Source organism: Pseudopipra pipra, chromosome 1 (assembly GCF_036250125.1).
Source record: "Pseudopipra pipra isolate bDixPip1 chromosome 1, bDixPip1.hap1, whole genome shotgun sequence".
Taxonomy (NCBI): domain Eukaryota; kingdom Metazoa; phylum Chordata; class Aves; order Passeriformes; family Pipridae; genus Pseudopipra; species Pseudopipra pipra.
Genome location: NC_087549.1, coordinates 113,435,101 through 113,459,711, shown reverse-complemented (window position 1 = coordinate 113,459,711; position 24,611 = coordinate 113,435,101). Strand labels below are relative to the sequence as shown.

Here is a 24,611-nt window from a genome sequence, read left to right as displayed (position 1 = left end):
TGAGAATAATAACTACCATAAACAAGTAATTAGTAAGAATTTACTTTTCCCATTTAAAGATTATTCCTGCCTGGAGACATAACATAATTTCTCAATAAACTCCAGCCTCCTAGGAACTGCAAACCAAAGACAGCAAGTGTTAGACTTCCCTACAAAGTGTACATAGCAGCTGAGGCCAGCACAGGAAGAATTCTTAAGACTGTGCTGAAAGAAGCAGCGTTTCCTCAAAGCCTCTGATTTGACACAGGTACATTGGCTTTCTACTTCAGTGTCTCAGAAAGGGTCAAAGCTCTGCAGTGTGGAAGGGCATAAAGTAGCACATGACACATTGGACATAAACACATATGTCATGCTGACATCCTCCTGTTATGAATAAATCAATTCCTGCTTGCACTAAAAGGCACTGATGTAATCACAAAATGTTTTAGAGACCTTTTACTCCTAACTGTGTAACACTGGAAATTTTGCCCCTCTGCAAGTTATTGATTGGGCCTTAGTATCCTTCTGTTGAAATAAAGGCACTTCTGTCAATTTGAGTAAGTGGAAACCAAAGGCCCCTAAGCTTTGGGTTAGCCTTCTGTACAGGAAAGGAAACAACCCCAAAAGTATGGGGATATGAGGATAGTTCTCCTCCCACAAACTCTTTGGTTTCCAGATTCTTTGTAAGTGGGTGCACAGATTTCTTCTGGATGACACTGGAAGGGAAAAAGGACAAAAATGATATGAGACCATGTTTTGTTTCTTATCCTAGGAAAGCCTTGGCACAATTTGGGTGTTCTCTGGACTTAAACCCATTAGCAGAAAAATATAATGATGCTATTATGAGACCAAATGAAGGGACAACACATAATACCATATACAAGCAAAATCAGAGCAGAGCTAGAATGTGGAAAGGGGGAGGTAAATAATGGCATGAGTTATTTATCAGGTACTATAATGTGAGGAAAAGAAGAGCACCTCTTTTCAAAAGGGAATCATAGAAATTTATTGAGGATATTATGACATTATTCCTCTAAATCCCTTATGTTCCACTGTTCTCTGTGTCTCTCAGTGGTACCCCCTTGCTCTCAGGAGTTTTGCACCTGCTTGTTCTATTTCTATATCCCAATATTGGCGAGGTCCTGTCTGTCTAAGCTTGTCTCTCAGGCTCAGCATCTCTATTTGACTGTGAGCAAAACTGTCACAGTGGTAAACACTGTCAGAAAAATATTATCTTTTTTTTTTGCATGTGAAAGCAAGGGGTAAGAAGGCCTTACTCAAGATATTTTCCTGGCAATGTGGCTGCAAGGCAAAGGCTTTTGTTCCTCCCCTGCACCACCAAGCAACGCATGTTCCAGCATCAGAGTGAAAAGCAGGATCTGAAACAAGTAAAACAGTGTCACTCAGAAACTGCAGGAGTGAGAAAAATTAGAGGACTTCCTTCTGCCTGTGAAGTCTTTGTGTAGACAGTAGAGGCTGGTGTGAAACATATCTGCATGAGACAGGTGAAAGGGGAACTTGATGCTTCTTAGAAGTCCCGTGGTTGAAGTTTTGTGAGATCGCTTTATTTCAGGTGGTTTCAAAATGGGTGATAGAGATGGGTGGTACTGTGCCAGTTCTCACCTGATGCAAAGTAATTTCTGTGTGAGGATATACTGGAGATGTGAGGAACCTCAGCTCCTGCTGTTTACAGCTATCAGTCTACTCCTGCTGCTCTGAGTGACTTGCTAAAGTAAACATAGCCTATGCTGGTTTATTCACTGCACACAGACAAAACAAAAACTAAGAGCTTGTGATGCACCATAATTTTCCAGGAAAATACAGCACTCTGAAAGCAAAAATATTGAATTTAGATGAGATTCACATCAGTGTGTTTTACTGACTTAGAGAAACAGTTTCAGAAAAAGAGGATTACCTAGCTGAGACTAATAGCTACATTCAGCATACTTACACTAGTTTACATTGTAAATAAGAATTCCATCAGCCCAGCAGAAAAGGACCTGGGGGTGCTGGTCGACAGCCAGTTGAACACGAGCCGGCGGTGTGTGCAGGTGGCCAAAAAGGCCAGGGGAATCCTGGCCTGTATCAGGAACAGTGTGGCCGGCAGGACCAGGAAGGGATTGTCCCCCTGTAATCGGCACTGGTGAGGCCGCACCTGGAGTACTGTGTTCAGTTCTGGGCCCCCCCTACAAGAAAGACACTGAGGTGCTGGAGTGAGTCCAGGAAAGAGCAATGGAACTGGTGAAGGGTCTATAGAGTAAGTCCTATGAGGAGCAGCTGAGGGAGCTGGGATTGTTTAGCTTGGAGAAAAGGAGGCTCAGGGATGACTTCATCACTCTCTCCAACTACCTGAAAAGGAGGTTCTAGCCAGTTGGGGGTCAGCCTCTTCTCCCAGGCAACCAGCGACAGGACAAGAGGAATTGCCTCAAACTGTGCCAGGGGAGATTCAGGTGGGACACTGGGAATCATTTTTTTACTGAAAGGGTGGTTAAGCATTGCAACAGACTGCTGATCCAGGTGGTGGAGCCACTATCCCTGGAAGTATTCAAGAAACGACTGGATGTGACACCTAGTGCTATGGTTTAGTTTGTATGGTAGTGTTCTGTCAAAGGTTGGACTCGATGAACTTGGAGGTCTTTTCCAACCTTAGTGACTATGATTCTGTCACCTGCAAAGGGAAAACAGTATTTAAACATGCCTTGCTTTATTGTATAGTGCCACCTAGGGGGTAAAGGCTTTTAAACTTTACAGTGGCAAAGGAGAGGGACCTCTATTAATAACAGAGAAAATACTTCTTACATTAAATCATTTGTCTTTTGGAATGTGGGCAAACAAATTGCTGCTGAGATTTCCATACTGTGGAATCTGGCAAAAGAATTGTAACTTTCACAGTTCCCTTTGGAGCTGGCCATACTCTCTTCCATAGTCTGACAGTGATTGAAGGTGTCACAAATCCTGATTTTCTCCTCTACTAGCCAGGTCTTGCTCATATGATCAGTGGAGAGGTTATCTACATCTCATCTACTGCTGCAAAGCTGGGTAGAAGATTGCTGTATTGCTGCTTTTGAATCTCCAAGAACTTAAAGTAGAGCCTTGAAAAGTTTGCTTTGTGGGGCCAAAAGCAGAGAGGAAACCCTGGCCTACTTCTACTTAATCTAGTCTGCTGAAGGAAGGTACTGTACAAGGCAGGAATGAGATGCTGGGACTACTCTCTGTCTGGGAGCAGCTTTGTTTTATTCCCCTGAAACTTCCCCCCCTCCCCTCCCACATTACAAATTACATTTGGCTCCTTTGAGCTTCTTATGATTCAGCCTAGAAATGGGCAAAAGAAACCTAGAAAAATCTGCCTGTCTCTGTACCATATTTGTTTTCTTCAAAATGAGTTTTGGATTAAAAGCCTGAATTGTGGAAATTTCTTTCCTGAAAGAACAAAACTCCAGGAGAGCTAGTATTTTAGAAGTGGGGTTCCCCCCCCCCCCCCCCTTTTTAGTCTCTCAAATAGTATTTGATTTTATTCTGTACCTTCCACAGCAGATGGCGTGCCTGCCTCCCTGAGTCCGGAGACCCCAAGCAGAATGCAAATTATACATTCATGTAGGCAAGAAACCCACTTCCCTGTCCTTAGAGGAAGGTAGTGATACTACCACAATATTTTTGAAGGAAAAATGTCAACATTTTTGATTGCATGACTGTATGTTTGAACTGCAATAAAGGGCAGGTGTCTCTTGCTTTCCTTTAGTACTCTCCACAACATAAACAATTAAGATTTTATTATTAATAAGAAGGGAGGAAATACCTGATTTTATTTAAGTTCCTTTTTAAAATCATACATACCGAAAAAAAAGAAAAAAAGGCCAGCTGACACAAATCCTTTGCCTGTCCCTTAGAAATGGAAAAAAAGAAATTATTTTGGAACTACAAGCCACAAACATGGTAAAATGATGCGGGAAGATATACCAAAGCTTGCTGTAAGTACCCCTCAGGTAAATAAGTTCTGTGGTAAAATAATGGCAAGATGGATAAAGCAAACTCATACAACTGTCCTCTAGATGTCATGATGTAGAATAGAGAAGCAGCTGGATACCAGGGCTGCCACACTTGAAGCTAAATGAGTTTTGACAGGACTGTTAGAGAAAAGGTACAGTAGGGAATGGTAAATTCACAGTGGTGCCCATCCTGATGCAGAACGCTCCAGAACAAACAGGCTACTGCTCAGGTACTGGCAGTAAACACTGTACCAAGCCTAAGGGAGAGGGACACACATCCACATCAGGTCCACATGGGGCATTCCAGCTCTGTCACTCAGGGTGAATTTTTGGTGACTTTGTTGTTTCGATAAAAGTCAGAGAGAATATGCAGCTACTCTCATAACACAGTGCTTTTGCCTCTATTTCTTACCAAAACAGCACGGTTTTCACATATATATGTGCCTATAAATAAAATGACAACATAATAGCGGTGATAATAGAAGTTATTAAACACAATTTGAAGTATTCAGAACTTCAGTTACAAAACAGAAAGAATCATACTGCTGTTCAAATTCTTGAAATAACCTTTTCAGAATCTTTCATTTTACAGGGCTTGGCTCATTAAAAGCTGTGGCTTAAAGGTATTCAGAGCTAATGTGTCTTAAAGTGTGTTTCTTTTTTTCCAACTGTATCCCTCTGTTAAAGGAAGCATCACCTACCCTTGCCTACAAACCTTACCTCTCTGAAGTAAACCTTTATCTAATGTACCAGAGGCATACCATAAGTGCAGTCTGCCTCAGATAGTCTGGTCTTTCTTGACAAACATTGTCTGCTGGCAGCAAGACCAAAATCATATAATGTAAAACCTGTTAATCAGAACTGGGTATATCTACACTTGCTGTCACAAGTAGAAAAACAAGTCAATGTTTAACAGGAATAAATGAAGAAGAGGCGGAGGAAGTCTTGGAGAACCACAGCTGGAGAAATAATACAAGAAAGTGTTCCCATATTAAGAGGTGACAATATTGTGGAAGCAGTGTCCACACTGTGACACAGAGCAAGCACATAGAGGTGCAGCACGATAATGGTGGCAATTAAGGGTAACTGTCCCTGTGTCTCAGGAGCTTGACTCCAAGGGACAGACGCACAGGAAGCCTTTTGGTGCCTGAGAGGGGACACCCCTGGGGCCTTTTCTTACCTCATCCCTCCTCCCATTGTATATATATGGGGCTTGAAAAAAGAACCCCCTGTCTGGCTCCTCTGCACTCATCCAGAGAGACCCTACCCAAGAATCTGAACAACACGTGGCTGCTGAGCCCACAAAGATACCTCTTAGCACAGGTGAATGCTTAAATGCTGTAGATAGTATATCCAAGTCATCACAGAATCAATTAGGTTGAAAAAGACCTCTGAGATCATCGAGTCCAACCTGTGACTGAACACCACCATGTCAACTAGACCAAAGCACCAAGTCATTTCCTGAACACCTTCAGAGATGGTGACTCCACCACCCTGAGCAGCAGCCTGTACCAGTGTTTAACCACCCTTTCAGTGAAGAAATTCTTTCTAATGTCCCACCTAAACCTCCTTTGACACAGCTTAAGACTATGTCCTCTTGTCCTGTTGCTGGTTGTCAGGGAGAAGAGGCCGACCCCCACCTTGCTACAAACTCCTTTCAGGTAGTTGTAGAGAGCAATAAGGTCTCCCCTGAGCCTCCTCTTCTCCAGGCTGAACAACCCCAGCTGCCTCAGCTGCTCCTCATAGGACTTGTGCTCCAGACCCTTCACCAGCTTTTGCTGCTGTTCTCAGGACCCACTCCAGCACCTCAGTGTGCTTCCTGAACTGAGGGGCCCAGAACTGAACACAGTACTCCAGGTGTGGCCTCACTAGTGCCACAGAGGTACAATAATTTCACAAACATTTAAAAATCTTTTATATTCATGACTCTGCCAATGCCATTTATCCCATGCCTGGTACTTTAATGACAAAGATAATGACAACCACAACAAATGCTATTTGGACATGACAAAGGAGGTGCTTTGCCCCTTTCCCCCTCCGCACCCCAGCACTGAATTTCAGGGACACTTCAAACTCCTGGTGTGAACCTGGGCTTCCTCAGGTCTCTGGTGCCCAAACAGCCACTTGGGAAAGAATATAGGATGCACACACCGGGCCACATTGTCTCTTTAAACTACTATGGTGATGAGCACCTTTACAATACTTTAGATAGTCAGGCTGATAATCCACGTAAACTAGTGAATATGTTGAAGGTTTCACCAGCAGCAACTGGTGACACCTGGCGGAAGCCTCCAGGTCACCACTACCAGCAACTCGCTGCTCCGGAGGGAATCACAGAATCAAAGAATGGGCAGGGCTGGATGGGACCACAGTGGGTCATCTGGTCCAACCCCTCTGCTCCAGCAAGGTCATCCTAGAGCACATTGCACAGGATTGCATCCAGACAGCTCTTAAGTATCTTCAGTGAGGGAGACTCCACAACCTCTCTGGGCAACCTGTTCGAGTGCTCCGTCACCCACACAGTAAAGAAGTTCCTCCTTTTCAGGTGGAAGTTCTCGTGCATCAGTTTCTGCCCGTTCCCTCTTGTCCTATTGCTGGGCACCACAGAGAATAGCCTGGCTCCACCCTACTGGCACCCCTCTTTTAGATATTTATACACATTGATTAGGATCCGGCACGTCCGAACCTGGCAGCAAAGACAAAACCCGTCCGAGACAGCAGCGCCAGGGCGCTTCGTGCCGCCGCAGTCCTGGCCAGGGCCCCCCCCGGCCGCTCCCGGCCCCCCCACGCCAACATGGCGGCCCCGCCCCTCTCCGCTTCCCGTCGGCGTCCTGACGTCACGTCCGCGCTGCCCCGGTAACAGCCGGACGTCGCGGGCGCGCCGGGAACCCGGAAGCGGCGGCGAATCGGTGCGGGCGGCGCATCGGCGGGGCGGGCCAGGCGCGCGCAGGGCGGCGGCGGCGGCAAAGTAGTCCCGGGGGCACAGTGGCCGGGTGTCGGCGGTGGTGGTTGAGGTCGGTCAGCGCCTGTGACGCAGCGCGAAGGGGACTCTCGGCAACTACCGGCGCGCTCGGGCTGCGTGGTCGGGCACGGAGCGGCAGCGGAGATGGCGGCGGACAAGTCTGCGGGTGAGTGCGGGGGGAGCGGCGCGGCCCTGCCGTGCCCGCCCCGGGCCCGGGCCGCCCGCGCGGAGGGATACGCGGCCGCGCGGGGGGCGGTGAGCACCGCGAGAAACGGTTCTGGGACTGCAGTATGCTGTGCCCTTCCGCCGAGGAAGTAGTGCCCCGCTGTCCGGGGCCGCGGTGGCCGCCTTGAGGGGGCCCGTGTGATACCTGCCGGGTCACCGGCCGGCCCGTGTGCGGACGGGGCCCTCCGTGCCCTCGGCAAGCGGCACTGGGCTGTTGCCCCCTCCTGGCCTGGAAGGGTTCGGTGGGGAGCGCCCTATGGACTTACTGGCGGGGAGGGGGTGTTTTCCAGGGTTTAATAACCCCTACAGAAGTCGAGCTTCTGGGTTAATTTGTTAAACTGGGGCATGCGGAAGGTGTGAGAGAGATTATAACTCCTAGTGGTGCTGCTGGAGTTCAGTCTTATTCCCTCAGGGATGCTGCTTTGGTTCCAGGGCACGAGTGGGTCCTCACTGAACTCGGGCCCGAAAGGACCCTGTAGAGAGAAATCACCGAGATCGCTAAAAAATAAGTCGTCATCTGGTAAACAGGCAAAATAAATTTCAAATGCAGTTGCTGTGTAACTCCCTAGCACTGATAAGCTCCTGTTTGTCCCTCCCCCATAAGATTCCCCATCGTGCAAGAAGTCCTCGTTGCCGAAATGGTCCTTCCCTCAGATGGCAGCTCAGGACAGGTTGGAGAAGAGGGCGATGTGGAGGAAAGCCTTATTTACGGAATTGCACAATTCTACTTAATAGAATTGTAGAATATCCTGAGTTGGAAGGGACCTACAAGGATCATTGAAGTCCAACTCCTGGCCCTGCACAGGACCATCCCCAAGAATCATACCATGTGCCTGAGAGCATTGTCCAAACATTTCTTGAACTCTGTCAGGCTTAGTGCTGTGACCACTTCCCTGGGTACCCTGTCCTAGTGCCTGAATACTCCCTGGGTAAAAAAGTCTTTTCCTGATATCGAACCTAAACCTCCCCTGACACAGCTTCATGCCATTCCCTTGGGTCCTGTCACTGGTCACCTTTGGGTTTTTTCCTGTCACTGGTTCTTTGGGTTTTTTCAGTTGGTTTTATGTGATGGGAGCGTTATTTAAAATCATGTTAAGCATTTTTTTCTCTGGATGCTAAATATGAAATGCCTCAGTATCTGGAAAATAATTATGGGGAAGATTAGTATACTGTATTGAGTGATGTTTACTAAACTATCATGTGTATTTTATAAGAACTGTAAGTGACTCCTAAACTACAAGAAAAAAATTGGCATTAATTTTTCAATATGTTTTATTGCTGTTCTTTGAAGTGTTGAAGGAACTTCTCAGTTCCTTGAGAGATGTGAGCTATGGCAAGATATTCTACATGCTCTACTTGTTCATAACAGCAAGCTACAATTAGCTTTCCACTGAGAAGTGTTTGCTTTTTATTGCACAACACAAAAGAAGCCTATTATACCTATACTGCTAGTGAAGGGCTTCATACAAAAACTAAAGTGTAAGTCTTGGTGCCACAAACTGTTATTATCTTATAAAGGCTGGACACCAGCTGGTCTTCATACCTTTCAAAATGCTTTTGGAGCAAGAGTCACGTGATATTCCTCACCTTTCAAGAAAGAGATTATCCCCCTGCCTGTAGAGTTTGGAAATAAAAAATAATTCCAGAGATACTCTGGTGTTCAACAGCACAGTTCATGCAAGATGTAATTTACAGGGCGTAGGAACAAGAGAGCTCAGGAACAGCAGTCCTTGGAGAAACGGAGAGCAGGTATGAGAAGGATAATGATTGCAGTCACTCTCAGGTGTCTTCAGGTATGTGTATGTGGGAGATGTGACTTCTTGTTGCTTTTATGATACTGTGGCAGCAAGCCCATGAGGAGAGCAATCTCCCATGTCAGGTGGCAGTCTCATGCTTTTCCTTGTTCTCCTCTCATAGAGCCAGTTTTCCTGAAGTTCTGCTGTCCACCATGATGTAACTTCTCCACTAGGAGCAGCTGCCTGCTTGTGCAAAGCAAACCAGCCCCCGTGACACAGTGTTTCTGCTTCTCAGCCCCAGGATCAATAGCTAGGAAGATAATTCCCTAGCTTGATTCTTTGACTTCCAGCTCAGTGCAGCAGCTTCCTCCAGATCAAAATCTGAGTGGTTGATTTTTACATACTTTTCCAGGTTGCCCTTTTTTGCCCCTCATCACGAGCCTGACAAGTTTCAGTTTTGGAGTTGTTCTGTACTCATGAAGGTTGGACAAATGGAAAGTTAAACAAACGGGTCCATATGTTAATACAATTTACAGACACAAATCAAGTCCTGTCGTTTGTGAAGCAGAGAGTCTGCACAGTTCTGGATATTTCAGCTGATAGTTGTAGCTGCCGTACGGATGGGAGTGCGTCAGAGGTGACTGGTGTGCCATGTGTTACCCACACCAGGTGCTTCTGCGAGAACGCCGGATGTCTGTAGGTCAGAGCAAGCAAGCGGCGTGCTGTATCTTTTGCCAAGGAACAATTTTCCTGCCTGTTTCACTTTGAAATGCCTCAAGGAATATGGAAGTGATAGTTTTATTTGCAAGCACTGAGACAGTCATTTGCAGCCAAGAGGAGTACTTTCCCCACCCATCTAGGTGGAATTGGTGGGTTCTGTTCAGTATCTTGTGCCGGCTTTCAGGTGACTCCTGTTGGAGGGATCCCTTGCTAATAAAGATGAGCTGAAGCAGTAGATCCCGGGCTAGACAAGAATGTCCATATTATATTAGACTGGAATGACTTTTAAGTCTTTAACATGTTTCAGGTGTGTTTGGACAAAAAGGGTAGAGAGTATCCAAAACATTTTTTTTCCAAAGGATAAAACTATGCTGTGAAATAAGTCAGCTGGACTTTAGTTTTGTTTTCATGATAAGCTTCCAGTTCAGGTTTCACAAACCTGCTTTGTTTACTGAGTGGTAGTAGGCGTGATTGGTTAGATTACAGCCATACAACTGACTCTACAGGAGAAGGGACAGCTCTGTTTTTGCTTAAAGTAGGGTGTTTTTTTTTAATGTACCAGCAGGCTAACAGACACAGTGAAATCTGAAGACCTGTCCTGATTTTTTCCCTAGGAAATATATAAAACAGCTGTGTAAGCAGTGCTTTTATTGCAGACCTTAGACAAGTGTCTCTTGGTTTATCTGTAACTTAACTGAAGACATTTTACTTCAGGATTACTTCATTTGAGATGCTGGTTTTACGAGCCCTACGTACAATGGCAGTAATCAGTAATGCACTTGGTGGTTGATGGCTCTCTGCTAGGTAAACTTGTATGTGAGGAACCTCTTGGTCAGACTGAGTGTTATCAGCTTCAAAAGTTTTGGAGTCCCAAGGCTCTGCACTGTGTTTACCTTTACTAGCACAATGTCGAAGTCATGCTGAGCAAGTAAAGCAGATATTGCCACTGTTAGTGTGAAAGTTTGAGGGAAGTTGCATTTGCTTATTTGCTGCTGTTCTAGAGATTCTTGAAGGGAAATAGCTTTCTGTTCATCTGTATAAACCAGAAGGTTTAGAAGGTTTAGAATGGGAATTAAATCTGTGCTATATTTAGCTTGAAGGAGAGGTGCTTCTTGTTCCTTTCCTTTTTTTGTTGCAGAAAGCCTTTGGCACATCAAAAATTTTCTGAGCTTTTTTGTGTTTTAAATCTCTCTTCTGCCTTTCCCTTTCAAGGAGAAGGCAGTGCAAGTGGTGTTGATCAATGCCTTATGCAGTCAGATTTTATAGCAGGTGTAGGCCCCTGGGGGTCCATCCCTCCAGAGTACTGAAGTTGCTGAATCCTGAATATTGTCTAAACCACAGTGGGTCATGCTTGCAGGTGTAAGATTGTTGAGATTTAAAAATCTCAGCTTTGTTGACATCTTTATGAAGGATGAAAGTCACAACCAATTTATGATTCTCGTTCAAATATGTTATTGCAGAGGGCAGTGGAAGGGATGTCACCATCTTCCCAGCAACAGGCACAAACTTGATAGATTAGTAAGTCTGTTTTATGCTCACTGTGGATGTTAATTTATGAATCTTCTGAATTTTGGCTGCCCCTTACTGTTGTTGTTTGTCCTATATTTGTAAATGTTCCTAGTCGCTGCAAGGCCATCCAGATATATTGGTGATGATGGGGAATGGATTTTGCAGAGGAGCTCATAGCTAAGTGTTTTCATTTGTTCAAAGTGAAAACAAAATTAGCAGAGTTTGCATTATGTCTCTGAATTCTAGGGAAGAGAAAGAAGGGAATTAAGTTTAGAAAGCCTACCTAGCCTGTTAAGATAGCAAAAGGTAGCTTAGAGCAAATCTTCCACTGTGAAATTCAAGAAATAATTTTCTGCAAAAGTGGAAACCATTGCTGTTTTATAAAGTCTTTGTTTGAAAAATGTTAAATGATTTTTGTACGTTCTGGCACATCAGTTAACGCTCTTAGAAATAATCTATCTGGTGTGGTGGTTGTGTGGTTGGGGTTTTTTTCTCCAGTAGTTTGTGTTCAGCACAAGGAAGGGCTTAGTGATTTGGGTTTTTTTTCAGCTTCTTTGACATGGAATATCCTTACTGTGCTTTTTAATGCAACTTCACTGAATTCTTAATTACATGATGACAAAAGGATTTAGTTGACTTCTTTCTGAAAAATATGCTCAATGGTGAGTGAAACAAACTATTAGGAATTCTATTAAAAGAAATTGAAGACAGTTATAACCTTATTACATTGCTATATAAATGCATAAAGGGTCCACCATTATAACTGCTACAGGTTGTTCTTGGTGTCTTAGTCTGGAAAAGGATATAGCAGAACTGGAAGACATTCTGAGAAAAAAAATGTGAGGAAGATACAGAATAAACTGCTCCTGCTTACCTTGAAAGAAATGATTCAAAGAAAGTTCTGTAAGATTTGGAGTGAGGCTGAAAGAGTGAATAGGCAGTATTTGCTTGTGCCTTGCAGTATAATCACCAGACAGCATTGGATGGAATATATTGAAGGGTACAAAAGTATAGAGAGTTTTCTTAAATAATGTTTCAGGTCTGTCAATGATTATTAACAATGATGGTGCTATTGCAGCCTCTTGTTTAAGGAGATACTTTTCCACAGGGAGCTGTGTGGAAGTTCCAGTGTTGACTCTGGTTTTTGTTGATCCCTAGAGCATCCCTTACTTGCTGTTTAGGAAGCAGTGTACAGGGGTTTTTCATCTCACCCACTGTGTGGTACCTATTTTATGATGCATGGCCCTCACTGCTGGTTTTTGAGCAAAATAAGACAACCCTAGTGTATGGTTGCAGCTTTAAAGAGAAATCTAAAATGTATGGATTGTCAGTTAACTTGGAGGAGTTTGGTTATTGATTTAGCACAGTAATTTACATTTTATGGAGAGGAATTCACTAGTATAGAGTAACTTGGGATACTGTAGTAGGAGATGTAACTTGGGATATAGATAGTGTAGTAGGGAGATTGCTGGAGTTATCTGGAAAATTGTTTGTACTGGCAGGAGGATCTTGAGAACTGGAAGAAGCAAAATGTTTAAGCTGCATAGCTGTCATCACACTTGCAAACTTTCTTGTAATCTTCTGTCCACTTTACAGATCAAGGTACTGAGAAACATGAAGGAGCGGGTACTTCTGGGATTACTGATCAGGAGAAGGAATTGTCGAGCAGTGCATTACAAGCTTTTCAGGTGAGACAAAGCCAAACTCTGAGACTTCTAATTTACCACATAACTGCTAAGTGGGCTTAAATAATTGTTTTTGCTGTTTTCTTAATACAGTTGCAAATGCATCAAGAGAATATTATATCAAAGTAGCATTAGTTGGGTTGTAAAACCAGCACATGCATTTTCTGTGTGATGTGATGTGAGAAGACTGAACGGGATACTTGAACAAGAGCATGTTTAATCTTGATTCTAAAAACTTAGTAACCTTCAAAGCTGTATGATGATTTAATTAGAAGAAGCAGGCTGCTATTCTGTGTCAGCATTGGAAATGCATGATGTCTCTGAAGAATTAATCACTTCAAGCTAAAAATGTTGTGTTAAAGGGTCTAAAGGAACCACCTGTATTTAAAAAACAGCAAGGAAGCAAACCTTTTTGTGTTTTAGCATCATTTTTCCACATAAAGCATTATATACTGCTCTGTCACTTCACATTAAAACATATTCTTCTATGCATAACATCTACAGGAAATATTTACTGCCTGTTTTGTGTTTCTCAGAAGATTTTTTTGTGTGTGTGTTAAAATTCAGGTACCCGGACTTCCGGTTTATTTCTTTCCTTATATTGTCTCCTATTTATATTTAATGTGACAGGAAGTATAATTACTTTTCTTTTCAGTTGTTGTATCTCTGTCTCCAAAATGCCTTGTGTTAATTCAGTTTTGGATGTGTGAAATAAATTGGGGGGAAGAATTTAAATGCTCTCTTTTGAGATTCCTGCTTGTATGTGTCACTCAGTACTTTAATTTTGCCTGAAATGTTGTCATATGAAGTGCATGCAGTTGGTCATTAAACTGACTGTAGCTGATGTTGTTCACCGATGTCTTCTTGAATGCTGTCTAGCTCAATTATTCTTTTTCAATAACATTTTTATCCCTGGCGTTTGATCCTGAGAACTGAAGGCACATGAAAGAGTAGTTTGTTTTCCACCTTGCCCACAGATCTACATGCCTAAAATACTTTTGATCTGCTATCGACTTCACTTTTACTTTTATACTGGTCCAGTGTATCTGGTCTATCTCATGATGTTTTTCTTGCTTTAAGAACTCTCTAAATTCATGGAGTTCTGAGGTAGCAACAGATGAGAGCAGAATTAATCTGATGCCTTGTTTGCCAATTTTCTTGCAATTGAGTAGCTGTGAATAGCGTTGTGGACTGTCTTGCATGCTGCTTTATCATATTACACTTCCAATTTCAGTCTTGATAGAATTCCCATAAAATTAGTTATTGTATTCTAGATCTTGTCTAGTAGAGGGGCATAAAGGACGCTTAGCTGATAAAAAACATCACAAAATAAGCTGAGTATTCAAAGGTTCAAGGTTTGTAGTCCAGCCATGATTAGAAGCTGTGTTGCTGTGATCTGAAAGCTACTCCTGATGAAGAGAAGCTCGGAGCATGAGCACGGGAAGAGAATCACTGGGAGATGAACTGTCTCAATTTAAGAACACACCAGCAGTTGAGTTCCAAGTCCCCATGTTTGTGCACATGATCAGTAGGCAATCCATGCTGTTGGTGCTTAGAGCTGTGAAAATGCCTGTCAAGGTCCTGCTGCATCTCTCTGTAGGTTGTATGACTGTGCTTTCGTGGGAGACTGAAGGAACTGGAATGGTTCCATTGAGAGTAACTGCAGAATGGCAACTTTCTTGGGAAGAGGAGAAGGACCCCAGAGCCCTTCTCTGTTGTATTCTTTCCTTAATAGAGGAAGTTAGTCAGGAGCCCAGGAGAACCTCTATGGAACAGAAATTAAAAAGGAGGAGGAAGTGGAGGGTGGTTATGGTACTTAAGAGCTTAGCTTTTGGTTGTGGAGCACTGACAGAGATGGAAATGAATCTGCTTATCTGTCTGACCAGATTGGAGGTAACCCTGATATGGAAGAGCTGAATGTGATTATTACTGTGTAGGAATTGAGCAGTTCAGAGTGAAGCGTCATTTAGGCTTAATGTAGTTGAAAGAGTCAGGAATTCTCTTTCATTCCTTGATGCCACTAAATTCCTCCTGTACCAACACAGAAAAGACCAAAACTGAAAGCAGGCAGAGGTGAGCCTTTCTGAAGTCTTTGTTTATTCCTGAGGTCAAAGAAAGGGATTTTTCGATTAAATCACACATCAGCAGAGCATCATGCTTGGCTCCTAGTTTCTGTTTAGGCGTGCCTGGGTGATTGAATACTTCATCCAACAGCTGAAGCTTGTAAAAATGTTTTTTAAACCTATACTGGGAAAGTGGCAACCTTTTTTTTCCAACCTATCTTAAGCTGACTTACACAGATTAAATTATAACTCGCTATAAGTCCAGATGAAGTGAAGGATGAACGTAAAATGTTGGGCTGGGACTTGTGTAAGCAACTGCAACCACTCAACGTTCACATAATCGGGAAAAGTTTATGAAAACTGAGGAAATAAGAGTATTGAAACTTAACACTTTTCATGGAAACATCTGTTTATAATAATCAACTACATAATTTGTCCTTCCTCCACCAAATTATTTTTGAAGTTTGGATATTTATATTTAGTTCTCATACATGTTAATCTGCATAAATAATGAAATGTGTGTTTAGACATTTAGTTCACTTAACTTGCTATGGATAAAGGAAACACTTTGTATCTTCTAATGCATGTTTCTGGTATGTGTGCAATTTCCAGGCTGGAAACTATGATGCTTGCTTACAACACCTAAATACCCTTCAAGACATCAACAAAGATGACTACAAAATAACTTTGAATACTGCTGTTGCAGAATTCTGTAGAAGTAACCAGACTACAACGGACAATTTGAGACAAACCCTTAACCAGCTGAAAAACCAGGTAATGCAAATATATTGACATGGTATTTGATTTTGAGTACTACTAATGGTGGTGAAATCTTCCATGAAATAGGAGTAAAACTTCTGCCCCTTGTCCCTTGGATTTAATAAAAGAATAAGAAAGTAACATTACTTTTAAACATCTGAGTCAGATTAATCTTTTATAACATATTTGGTAGTTATGTTTTTAGTTATTGTTGCAATTGATATGAGGTTATAACAGTAGAAAGACCTGCTGTGTTCTTTCAGTAGAAAGTTCCTTAGCCTGGAATAGTTTGTGAAATAATAAAAAAGTGAAAATATTATTTTACTACTCAGTTGACAGACTTCTATTTGATTGTATATTTTTTTTGCTGGGTTTATGTGCAACAACAATAAAGTTTATTAGATTATAACTCCTACATATCTTTAGAGAAATTCATAGTTTTGGATTATTTTTTTGTTTAATATCTGACACTTTAAAATCATAGGTACTGGAAGTCTGTAGTGAAATGAATGGGTTTTTTTTCAGGTTCACTCTGTTGTTGAAGAAATGGATGGTTTGGATGATGTTGAAAACAGTATGCTGTACTACAATCAAGCTGTTATTCTGTATCATCTGCGTCAGTATACTGAAGCTATATCAGTTGGGGAGAAGCTGTACCAGTTTATAGAGCCTTTTGGTATGTAGACAGAAAGAAGGTTTTTGTTCACACAATAACTACAGAAAGATCATTCAGTCTTTCTCACTGTCAGACAAGTGATTTTTTTTTTTTTATTTGCCTAATATGCTTTTAAAAAAGTAGATAGGGTTTGGAATGAAGAATGTTTTACTTATCTCAAGGGCAACGACCAAATTTGGGGGGAAGGTACTTCAGAGACATTTAGCAGACAAGTATAATGAAACTGAAATGGATTTTTTGCAACTGGAAAAGGTATTTATGTAAATGATATGTACAAACTAGTGAAATTATTTTAAATCTGGTATTTTGAGTCATCGTGGGTCGATGTCTATTTTTCAAGGGACTCACATTTTTAAATACCTGCACTAGGTCATACATAATTGTATGTGCTCATATGTGAATATATATAAAGTCTGCAGCTCTTAAGAGCTATGAGACCTTGTGTAGTGGAATTGCCATACTTGTATGAAATAACTTCATAATCCCTGTTGAATTTTAGAAGCAAGAAGGCTGAAGAATGTGTGTGCTTATCAATAAATTAAGTAAATGCTACTGTGTTTCTCCTTCAGTTCCTCACTGAAGTTTTCAGTATGCATAATTGGGACTTACTCTGCTGAAGTCAGATATATTTGTACAGAATCTTTTCAAATTCTGTGGGATTCTGCATTTTCATGTGACTCTCTCTATTCAGATGCTGCATCTTTGGTGCTGATCTGCCTAGATCAATTCTCAGAATCTGTGAACATGAAATACTTGTTAAACTGTCTTTAGTCTATGCTTCTATGCTGATGCCATTTGAATGAATGAGCTTTGTTTTCAGTATATGTACCTATCTATGTGTTTCACTATATATATTTATTTAGATGGCTGCATTTTTTTTCTTATGTAATATATTGATTTTTCTCATAATGTTGCATAAATGCACTTTGTGGTAATTTTTTTTTTCTTAGTCATGTTTAGAAGGATTAGTATTAGAGCTGTAAAATCATTTTTACTTCTTTGCTTTATACAGAAGAGAAGTTTGCCCAGGCTGTGTGCTTCTTGCTTGTAGACTTATACCTGTTAACTTACCAAGCTGAGAAAGCCTTGCATCTGCTTGCTGTTCTGGAAAAAATGATTTCACAAGGCAACAATAACAGCAAGAATGGAAAAAATGAGGTAAGCTTAAAATCATATGAATGCCACTAAAACTTTATCAGAAGTATGCTTTAACTCAATCCAAATTTAGTCTTTTAAAATACTTTTGAATTTTAAAACTCTGATAGATCATCTGTAGCTTTAGACACCAACTTAGACCTGTTGATAACTGAGTTAATTATGTACAGCAGTTGTTTATTCCTTCTCTTTCACCCTTTTCTCTTACACTGAGGGAGCTAAGATGTCTTTGAGTCAGAGACAGGCATTGGAAAGACAGCTGTCTTCAGGGTCAAATATACATGGTTTTTCCATGTTTGTCTTGGATTATGACCATATGAGACCCTAAATTTGAGAGAGAAGGGTCAGTGTCAGAAAGGCATTGCAACTATGTAGCATGGGATGGGAAATCAAGTATCTCTCTTGCACAGTATCTGAAAGTATGAGGCATACTTTCAAGTGAAATCTTTTATGTGTCTTGGAAAAATCAGTAGAATCAGTAGTGACTTGGAAGTGAAAAAGGGACACTTCAGTCTTTTCCTGTTGATGGAATGTTACACTTAAAATATTTTATCTTTAAGTATATAGTAATTCTGCTAAAGGAAGTATTAAAGAGGTACTCTAGAATGTGCAAATCATCCTTCTGGGTAAAAGAATTCTTCTCAACTGCAGAGCAATGTAATTTAACACTAATGTTAATATAGAATTCTGCTTTTCATAGACTCTTGTGGTTGTTTGTGGATTTTGTTTGTTTGTTTGTTAAGTTCAAGTTACAATTTTTGGTGGTATGTGTATATTTTGATGTTAAATACTGTGAAATACTATTAAATACATATTTGTCTTCGTGTCAGTTTGAATCTGTCAACTGAACTCAAAAGGTGACTAACAGTAACAGTTCCATTTTTTTGTTTGACAGTCAGGTAATAATACAAATAAAGATTCTTCGAATCAAAAAGCTGAAAGTGGAGCTTTAATAGAAGTTGCTAAGTCTAAGATACATCAGGTTAGTGTCTGCATATTATTTATACAAGAACATTACTTCAAGGGTTTTTTTAACATGAAGTCCCCTCTCCAAATCTAGTTCAGCATGAATTGTGATACCTCATCTATCCTTGTTGTAAAACAAAGGAATGAATTTATCTAACTCTTCTGTTTTGTAAGATCCATGTACAGGAAAAACTGGCCTAACACACAATCCCTTCCCTCATTTCAGTCCCTGCAGTTTATGAAAATTTCTTTAAACTGCGGTTGGCTGCACTGATTTTGTATCTGTTAGACCTCCAACAGTCTAAATCAGCTGACATTTTATTTCATTGTACTGTTCTGTTGAAAAACATGTGAAGAAACAGAATGCTTCTCTATCAGCATTCACTTACTGGTACTTTCAGTTTAGTAGATAAACGTCTGGAGATTAAGAGGTTAGATTATTTCAGTTAGTTTGTCATTTTAAGTGCTAGTATCTGTGTTTGAATATAGAGTAGCTGTTGAGCAGTGAACAAAATGTTTGTCTGCTTATTGTAAATACAAGGCCTATAAATGTGTTGTTTAAAGTCTGAATAGAATTTCTTTTTTATGAAGACTTTTTGAACAACTTTTTACTACCCAAAATTGTATATAAAATATTCCATAGTAAATCCCTAGATACAGGTCATCTTGCAAACTGCACAAGTTATTGTATATTATTTAACAAATTTCATTTTTTAACAGTATAAGGTGAGAGCCTATATCCAAATGAAGTCACTAAAAGCATGCAAAAGGGAGATCAAGTCTGTTATGAATACAGCTGGGAATGTAAGTATTCTTAAGGCTATTGTTTTTCACATCTAGATCTGTTCTCTATCTTAAAACTGAATTTGCTAATGTTCTTTACCAAAAAAAGGTCTTATTGAGGGTAGATGTCTGAAGCAATGCTTTATGTAGTGAGTTTGGTTTGTAATCTCTTTTTACAAGTGTAATTAATGTAGAATTTTCTTATTTGAGCTGTTTTCAGTTGCTAAAAAATGTCCTGTGTTGTTTGCGATACAAAAATAAAGTGAAACAGTGTATAATGAACAGGTTCAGCTTGCTTTTTAACTGAAACAGCACAAAACAGGTTTTAGTTTACTACAGATGTTATGGTTATTACAAAATTTTGTCATTGGTGATTTAAACCAGTTCATAGAAGATTAATTCTGGCATACACAGAAAGCACTTCCCTTTTGTTGCCCGTTTCAACAGCTGCTAGTTTAACAGAAATCCTTCTGGATCATGAGGTCTCTGTTGGCAGACCAGGAAAATTACAGTCCAGGAGTAATTGCAGGGAGGGAAGTGTGGGGAGGAATATACTAGAATACAGGTGGAAGAAAGTTTGGAGACCCTCTGCACTTAGCCACTGCCATAACAGAGTTCTCTAGAATAACAGTGGGTTTGAGAGCAGTCATAAAGAGTATATGTAGTTTGGTAATTCGGAGGTGACTGTTAATCATGTGTTCAACAAAGAAATGCTACTTCTTGAAAGTAATTGGGCCTAAGCCCATTTATTTTTAAAATGGCAGCAGACACAAACTGTTTGTGAAGTGATTTAACACTAGCAGTAGAAACCATAAACCAAAAGAGGACTAACTGTTGTTTTCTCCTTCACAGTCAGCTCCTTCTCTTTTTCTTAAGAGCAATTTTGAATATTTGAGAGGCAATTATCGTAAAGCTGTCAAACTTTTAAACAGTGCAAACATTGCTGAACATCCAGGCTTCATGAAAACAGGTAAAATAGAAACCCTTCATCCTGCAAGTACTTAAATGTGTAGTATAATAGGACTACTTGTTGATATTGAATTCAGTCATTAATAGATTACTTAATTGAGAAGGCCCTGAATGTCATGAGTTTATATGCTGGATATGTTTTTAACACTGTGGTGTTTTTCACTGAATGTTCTTGTAGACAATGCTGTGATTGTCTATGAAAATGGATTTGTGAAGGTGTAATATTTGCAAGGCTCATAACTGAGTCTCTAAATCAAGAAATGAAACAAAAGGCAACTTACTAGATCTAGAATTGAGATCTCAGATTGTACTTGGAGAGGAGACTGTAGCAGTTGTAATGATGATTGTGGAGGAAATGTTGTTTCATGAAGTGTTAAAGTTTGGCTTCTATTGTATGTGATTTTAAATTACTTTTATCTCTAGAAAGTATATGTGGATGTGCTCAGAAACAGAACAGCATGTAAACATGTAATTTTTTGGACATAAAAGTTATTTGTATACTATAAGTATATCCTCTGTATATATACACTCACTGTATACAGTACTTAAATTTATTTGAGATTTAATTGAAAGTTTAAAACTTCAGTTGAAAAATACAGAGAGAAAGCTGTCTTGGGTCAGTAAAGAGCTAGGATTTAAAAAAGTACTTGTGCTGTAAAACTAACTGAATTTCTTTGCTACTTTGTTCAATGCTGGTTTTGTGATAATACTACAAATTTCTTGTCCTGTAGGACTTTTTTTTACCTAGTAGGTATTGCTGCATAAATTACTGTTAGATGATAGAAGTTTGAGTTGACCCTCTCAGTAAATTGTTTAAACTTCTGTATTTTACAGATAAGTTTCATAGAAAACATTCAAAAAATTTGCCATAGTGCCTATATGCACAGTAGAATGTTCACTTAATAGTCTTCCTGTGTTTTGGCTAAAATAACATCTGTTGAATTTGTTAATGATCTGTTTCTTGGTTATTTGGATTTTTAGGGTGAGTTTTTTTCTTTATTTCTTTTTTATCAATGGTAACCCTTCAAAGATTGTTACCAGCAAATAAGTTTAAAGTTTAAATTTTTGTCCTTTATTATTTAGAAGGAACCTTTTACAGTGTTACCTGAACGTGATATATTTAGAAAGAGTGTATTTCCTGCTTGTGTGGTTGGCTTGGCTTATTTGTTTATTTTATAAAACTTAGGCAGGTAATGTTACTTGAGAATTTTGCTTTTACAAGAGTCATCTGTTAGAAAACTTGAGGTGCTTGCTTGCTAATTTCTATGGAAACCTCCTGGTGAATTCACTTCAACTTGCAGTCTGTCAAACTGGCTTTATATCTGGCTCTCCTAGAATATGGTGCACAAGATCTGGAAGTCTGTGACTGCCTACATATAGATCAACTCTCCAAGAGAACTAGAATGGTGTGCAGAAATGTATGTTATTAAAGCTGATGTGACACTGGGACATAATTCCTTAATCCATGAGCATCTCACTGAAGAACATGTTTAATAGACTGCCATAATATGCTGGCCTGTGAGAGAGTGGTTGGAGCGTTTCATGGGCTCACCAACAATTTTCAGTTTCTGGAAATGGTCTTTGCTTGTTCTCCCAGGTGAATGCCTAAGGTGTATGTTCTGGAACAATCTTGGCTGCATCCACTTTGCAATGGGAAAGCACAATTTAGGAATTTTTTACTTTAAAAAAGCCTTGCAAGAAAATGATAATGCGTGTGCACAGCTGGGAACAGGCAGCTCAGATCCAGGTAAGGAAGAGATTATAATAAGTGGTGGAAGAGGGGTGGGTGAATCAAGAAAATAGAGGGTAGAAGGTTTCAGTGGTTATCAGCAAAATTTGTGTTCCATCTCTTTGTGGAAGACAGTAGGGTGAGAATTTTGATGATAACTTGATTTCAGAATATAGTTGCTATTTCCAGAAATACATGATGACGATGGTGATAATGAAATATGTTCTTTTGTTTTTCCTGTTTTCCTTGATATACCTTGGAGGGACTGGGACAACTATGTCCTCATTTATGGACTTTGACAATAAGTTAGGGAGGAATTACAAAATAAAGTTTTTGTGACATATTTTGTATAGGTTATTTGTAGTCCTTCTGACTGGGTAGAATCATCAGGGCATGAAGGATGAGTGGGGTTTTGTTGTGTTTTGTTGTTTGGGTTTTTTTTAACATGGAAGATATAGAAAATGTGGAGTATAATACTGTTAAATTAGCATTTGGAAGAAGATGTGTTTCTCAAACTTTCCTACTGAACAATTTCCTACTTGTATGAGACATGTTTATCTGTTGTTTAGTTTTATGGGTACTTTTGTCCATCAACTTTTGTTGTAAGGATACAAAAGCAAGAAAATAAACATAATAAGTTTTCTTGCTTTGCTTAATAATACTTAAGTTTGGGGTTTTTTTTTTCCAAGTAAATGATTTCATAAAATCATAAAATGGTTTGAGTTGAAAGGTACCCTAAAGAACATGTAGTTCCAACCTCCCTGCCATGGGCAGGGATACCCTCCACTAGACCGGGTTGCTCAAAACTCCATCTAACCTTGCCTTGAGCACTTCCAAAGATGGGACATCCACAGCTTCTCTGAGCAACCTGTTACAGTGTTTCACCACTCTCACAATAAAGAATTTCTTCTTAATATCTAATCTAAACCTCCCCTCTTGTCAGTTTAAAGGCATTCCCCCTTGTCCTATCACTCCATGCCATTGTAAAAAGTCCCTCTCAAGCTTTCTTGAAGCCCCTTTTAGGTACTGAAGGGTCTTCCCACAGCCTTCTTTTCCCCAGGCTGAACAACCCCAGCTCTCTCATCCTATCTCATAGGAGAGGTGCTCCAGCCCTCTGATCATCTTCACAGTCCACCAGTTCATGCCCGGCTGTGTTGTCCCTTCAACAGAAAGCAGAACCAGGGCCTGTGAATGTGAGGCCGCTCCAGTCCGACTATAGAGGGCCTCATCACTCAGTCTTCATCATTTCGTGATCAAGTTATAACTTTTTTCATTTCTTGTTTTCTTTAAAATCTGCTTACTATCATGCATTTCATTGTTTTTCCTGTTCCTCCCCTGGACCTAAGTGCAGCCTTAGGTATCAGTGTGAAGACAAGAAAACGTTTCACGCTTGTTAGCAGCAAAGTGGTTTTCTTCTGGAATTTCTATGAGTAACAAAGATGTGTATTCTCACATCTCTGGGATTCAGTATTATTGTGTAACATTTATCTTGAGTGACAAGGAACATTCATGGTTAGCATTTAATGTACTTCAGTCTTTATTAACGATACAATTAATTTATCTTTGACACCAGTTGTGATGTGAAAGAAATTTGTTTACAGAGGGAGCCTAGTGAATTTCTGCAATGAAAGGGGTTTTTGGTAGTTTTGGGGTGTTTCCCACAGCTTCCCTCTTCCTCTTGGAGTTATATTTTCTGCTCTCCTGAGTTGCACATCCAATATGATGTAATCCTTTTCTGCAGGTAAAAAATTTTCAGGGAGACCCATGTGTACACTACTGACTAACAAACGGTATGAGTTGCTCTATAATTGCGGAATTCAGCTCTTGCATATTGGGAGGCCCTTAGCTGCCTTTGAGTGCCTGATTGAGGCAGTCCAGGTATATCACTCAAACCCTCGTCTGTGGCTGAGAATAGCAGAATGCTGCATTGCTGCCAATAAAGGGGTAAGTAGCTTTGCAAACTTCTTTTAAAAAAATGACATGTGGTCATGGGTAGAATTGGTACCTAGAGTTAAGCTGTGCATTTTAAAGGCCTAATATTGCAATATTGTAAGTCCAGATTTATTATTTTTTGTGTATATGTATTTTGCATGTTTAATCTGAAGCTGCAACAGGTGGAGGGAAATCTTTGCATGTGATCTTCTCTTCATGCAGCCAAAGCTCATCTAAAGTTTCAACGTTTCCTCACTCATTGGCCACTAGAGATTTGAGAGGGGTGAGACTGTGCTGTGGGTAGCCTGAAAGTGGCATAGTCTTAGGGAACAGTGATCAGCCTTCTCCATCCTGAAGCTCTTGTGATCATAGCTGATGGGGAACTGAATGTCTTAACTGCTGAGACTTCACCTTCTTCTGCAGGCAGAGTTGGTGGAAACCTGCTGATGGCAGCGTATTGCGTGTCCTCTGGGGCATCTTGGTTTCAAGTCTATTTAGGATAAACCCATATGTTAAAATTCAGAGAAGTGGGGACAGGATTGTTTGCTCTTAGAAGAGAAAACTGCACTAAAATAGTATGTCTGTGAAATTGATTCCCTGTGAAACTGTAATTCACCCCTTATGTGTGGGGGAGTGAGGTTGTAATCTGTGATTGCATGATCCTATGCAGTTATTTCCACAGTGTGCCCATTTCACTCACTGCACAGGATGTGTGGGATTAATTGAACAAATACCTAAATTGAACAAATACCTAAATTGAACAAATACCTATATCAC

The 24,611-nt window shown here is 40.4% G+C and overlaps 1 protein-coding gene and 1 long non-coding RNA gene across 4 annotated transcripts in view; one reads left to right on the top strand and one right to left on the bottom strand.

Annotated features, from left to right (window-relative positions):
- Window positions 1–960: 960 nt before the first annotated feature.
- Window positions 961–6,751, bottom strand: LOC135422818 (uncharacterized). Its single transcript, XR_010434603.1, has 2 exons — window positions 1,603–6,751; window positions 961–1,358 (listed from the first exon to the last, which is right to left on the bottom strand). It is a non-coding gene; the product is annotated as an uncharacterized LOC135422818 (long non-coding RNA).
- An 88-nt stretch (window positions 6,752–6,839) lies between these two features.
- The window catches only part of CNOT10 (CCR4-NOT transcription complex subunit 10), a 34,014-nt gene continuing 16,242 nt past the window's right edge, over window positions 6,840–24,611 (top strand). The window contains exons 1-11 of one of the 3 annotated variants that reach the window (XM_064672309.1): window positions 6,928–7,093; window positions 8,848–8,901; window positions 12,714–12,805; window positions 15,478–15,639; window positions 16,150–16,300; window positions 17,313–17,458; window positions 18,351–18,437; window positions 19,142–19,225; window positions 20,057–20,174; window positions 21,771–21,920; window positions 23,644–23,846. In XM_064672309.1, the coding sequence (XP_064528379.1) occupies window positions 7,072–7,093; window positions 8,848–8,901; window positions 12,714–12,805; window positions 15,478–15,639; window positions 16,150–16,300; window positions 17,313–17,458; window positions 18,351–18,437; window positions 19,142–19,225; window positions 20,057–20,174; window positions 21,771–21,920; window positions 23,644–23,846 (1,269 nt within the window). In that variant the 5' untranslated portion in view covers window positions 6,928–7,071. Of the gene's footprint in view, window positions 7,094–7,425; window positions 7,673–8,847; window positions 8,902–12,713; window positions 12,806–15,477; window positions 15,640–16,149; window positions 16,301–17,312; window positions 17,459–18,350; window positions 18,438–19,141; window positions 19,226–20,056; window positions 20,175–21,770; window positions 21,921–23,643; window positions 23,847–24,611 lie in introns of those variants that run through there. The other 2 variants (XM_064672299.1, XM_064672312.1) reach the window with 2 other exon arrangements.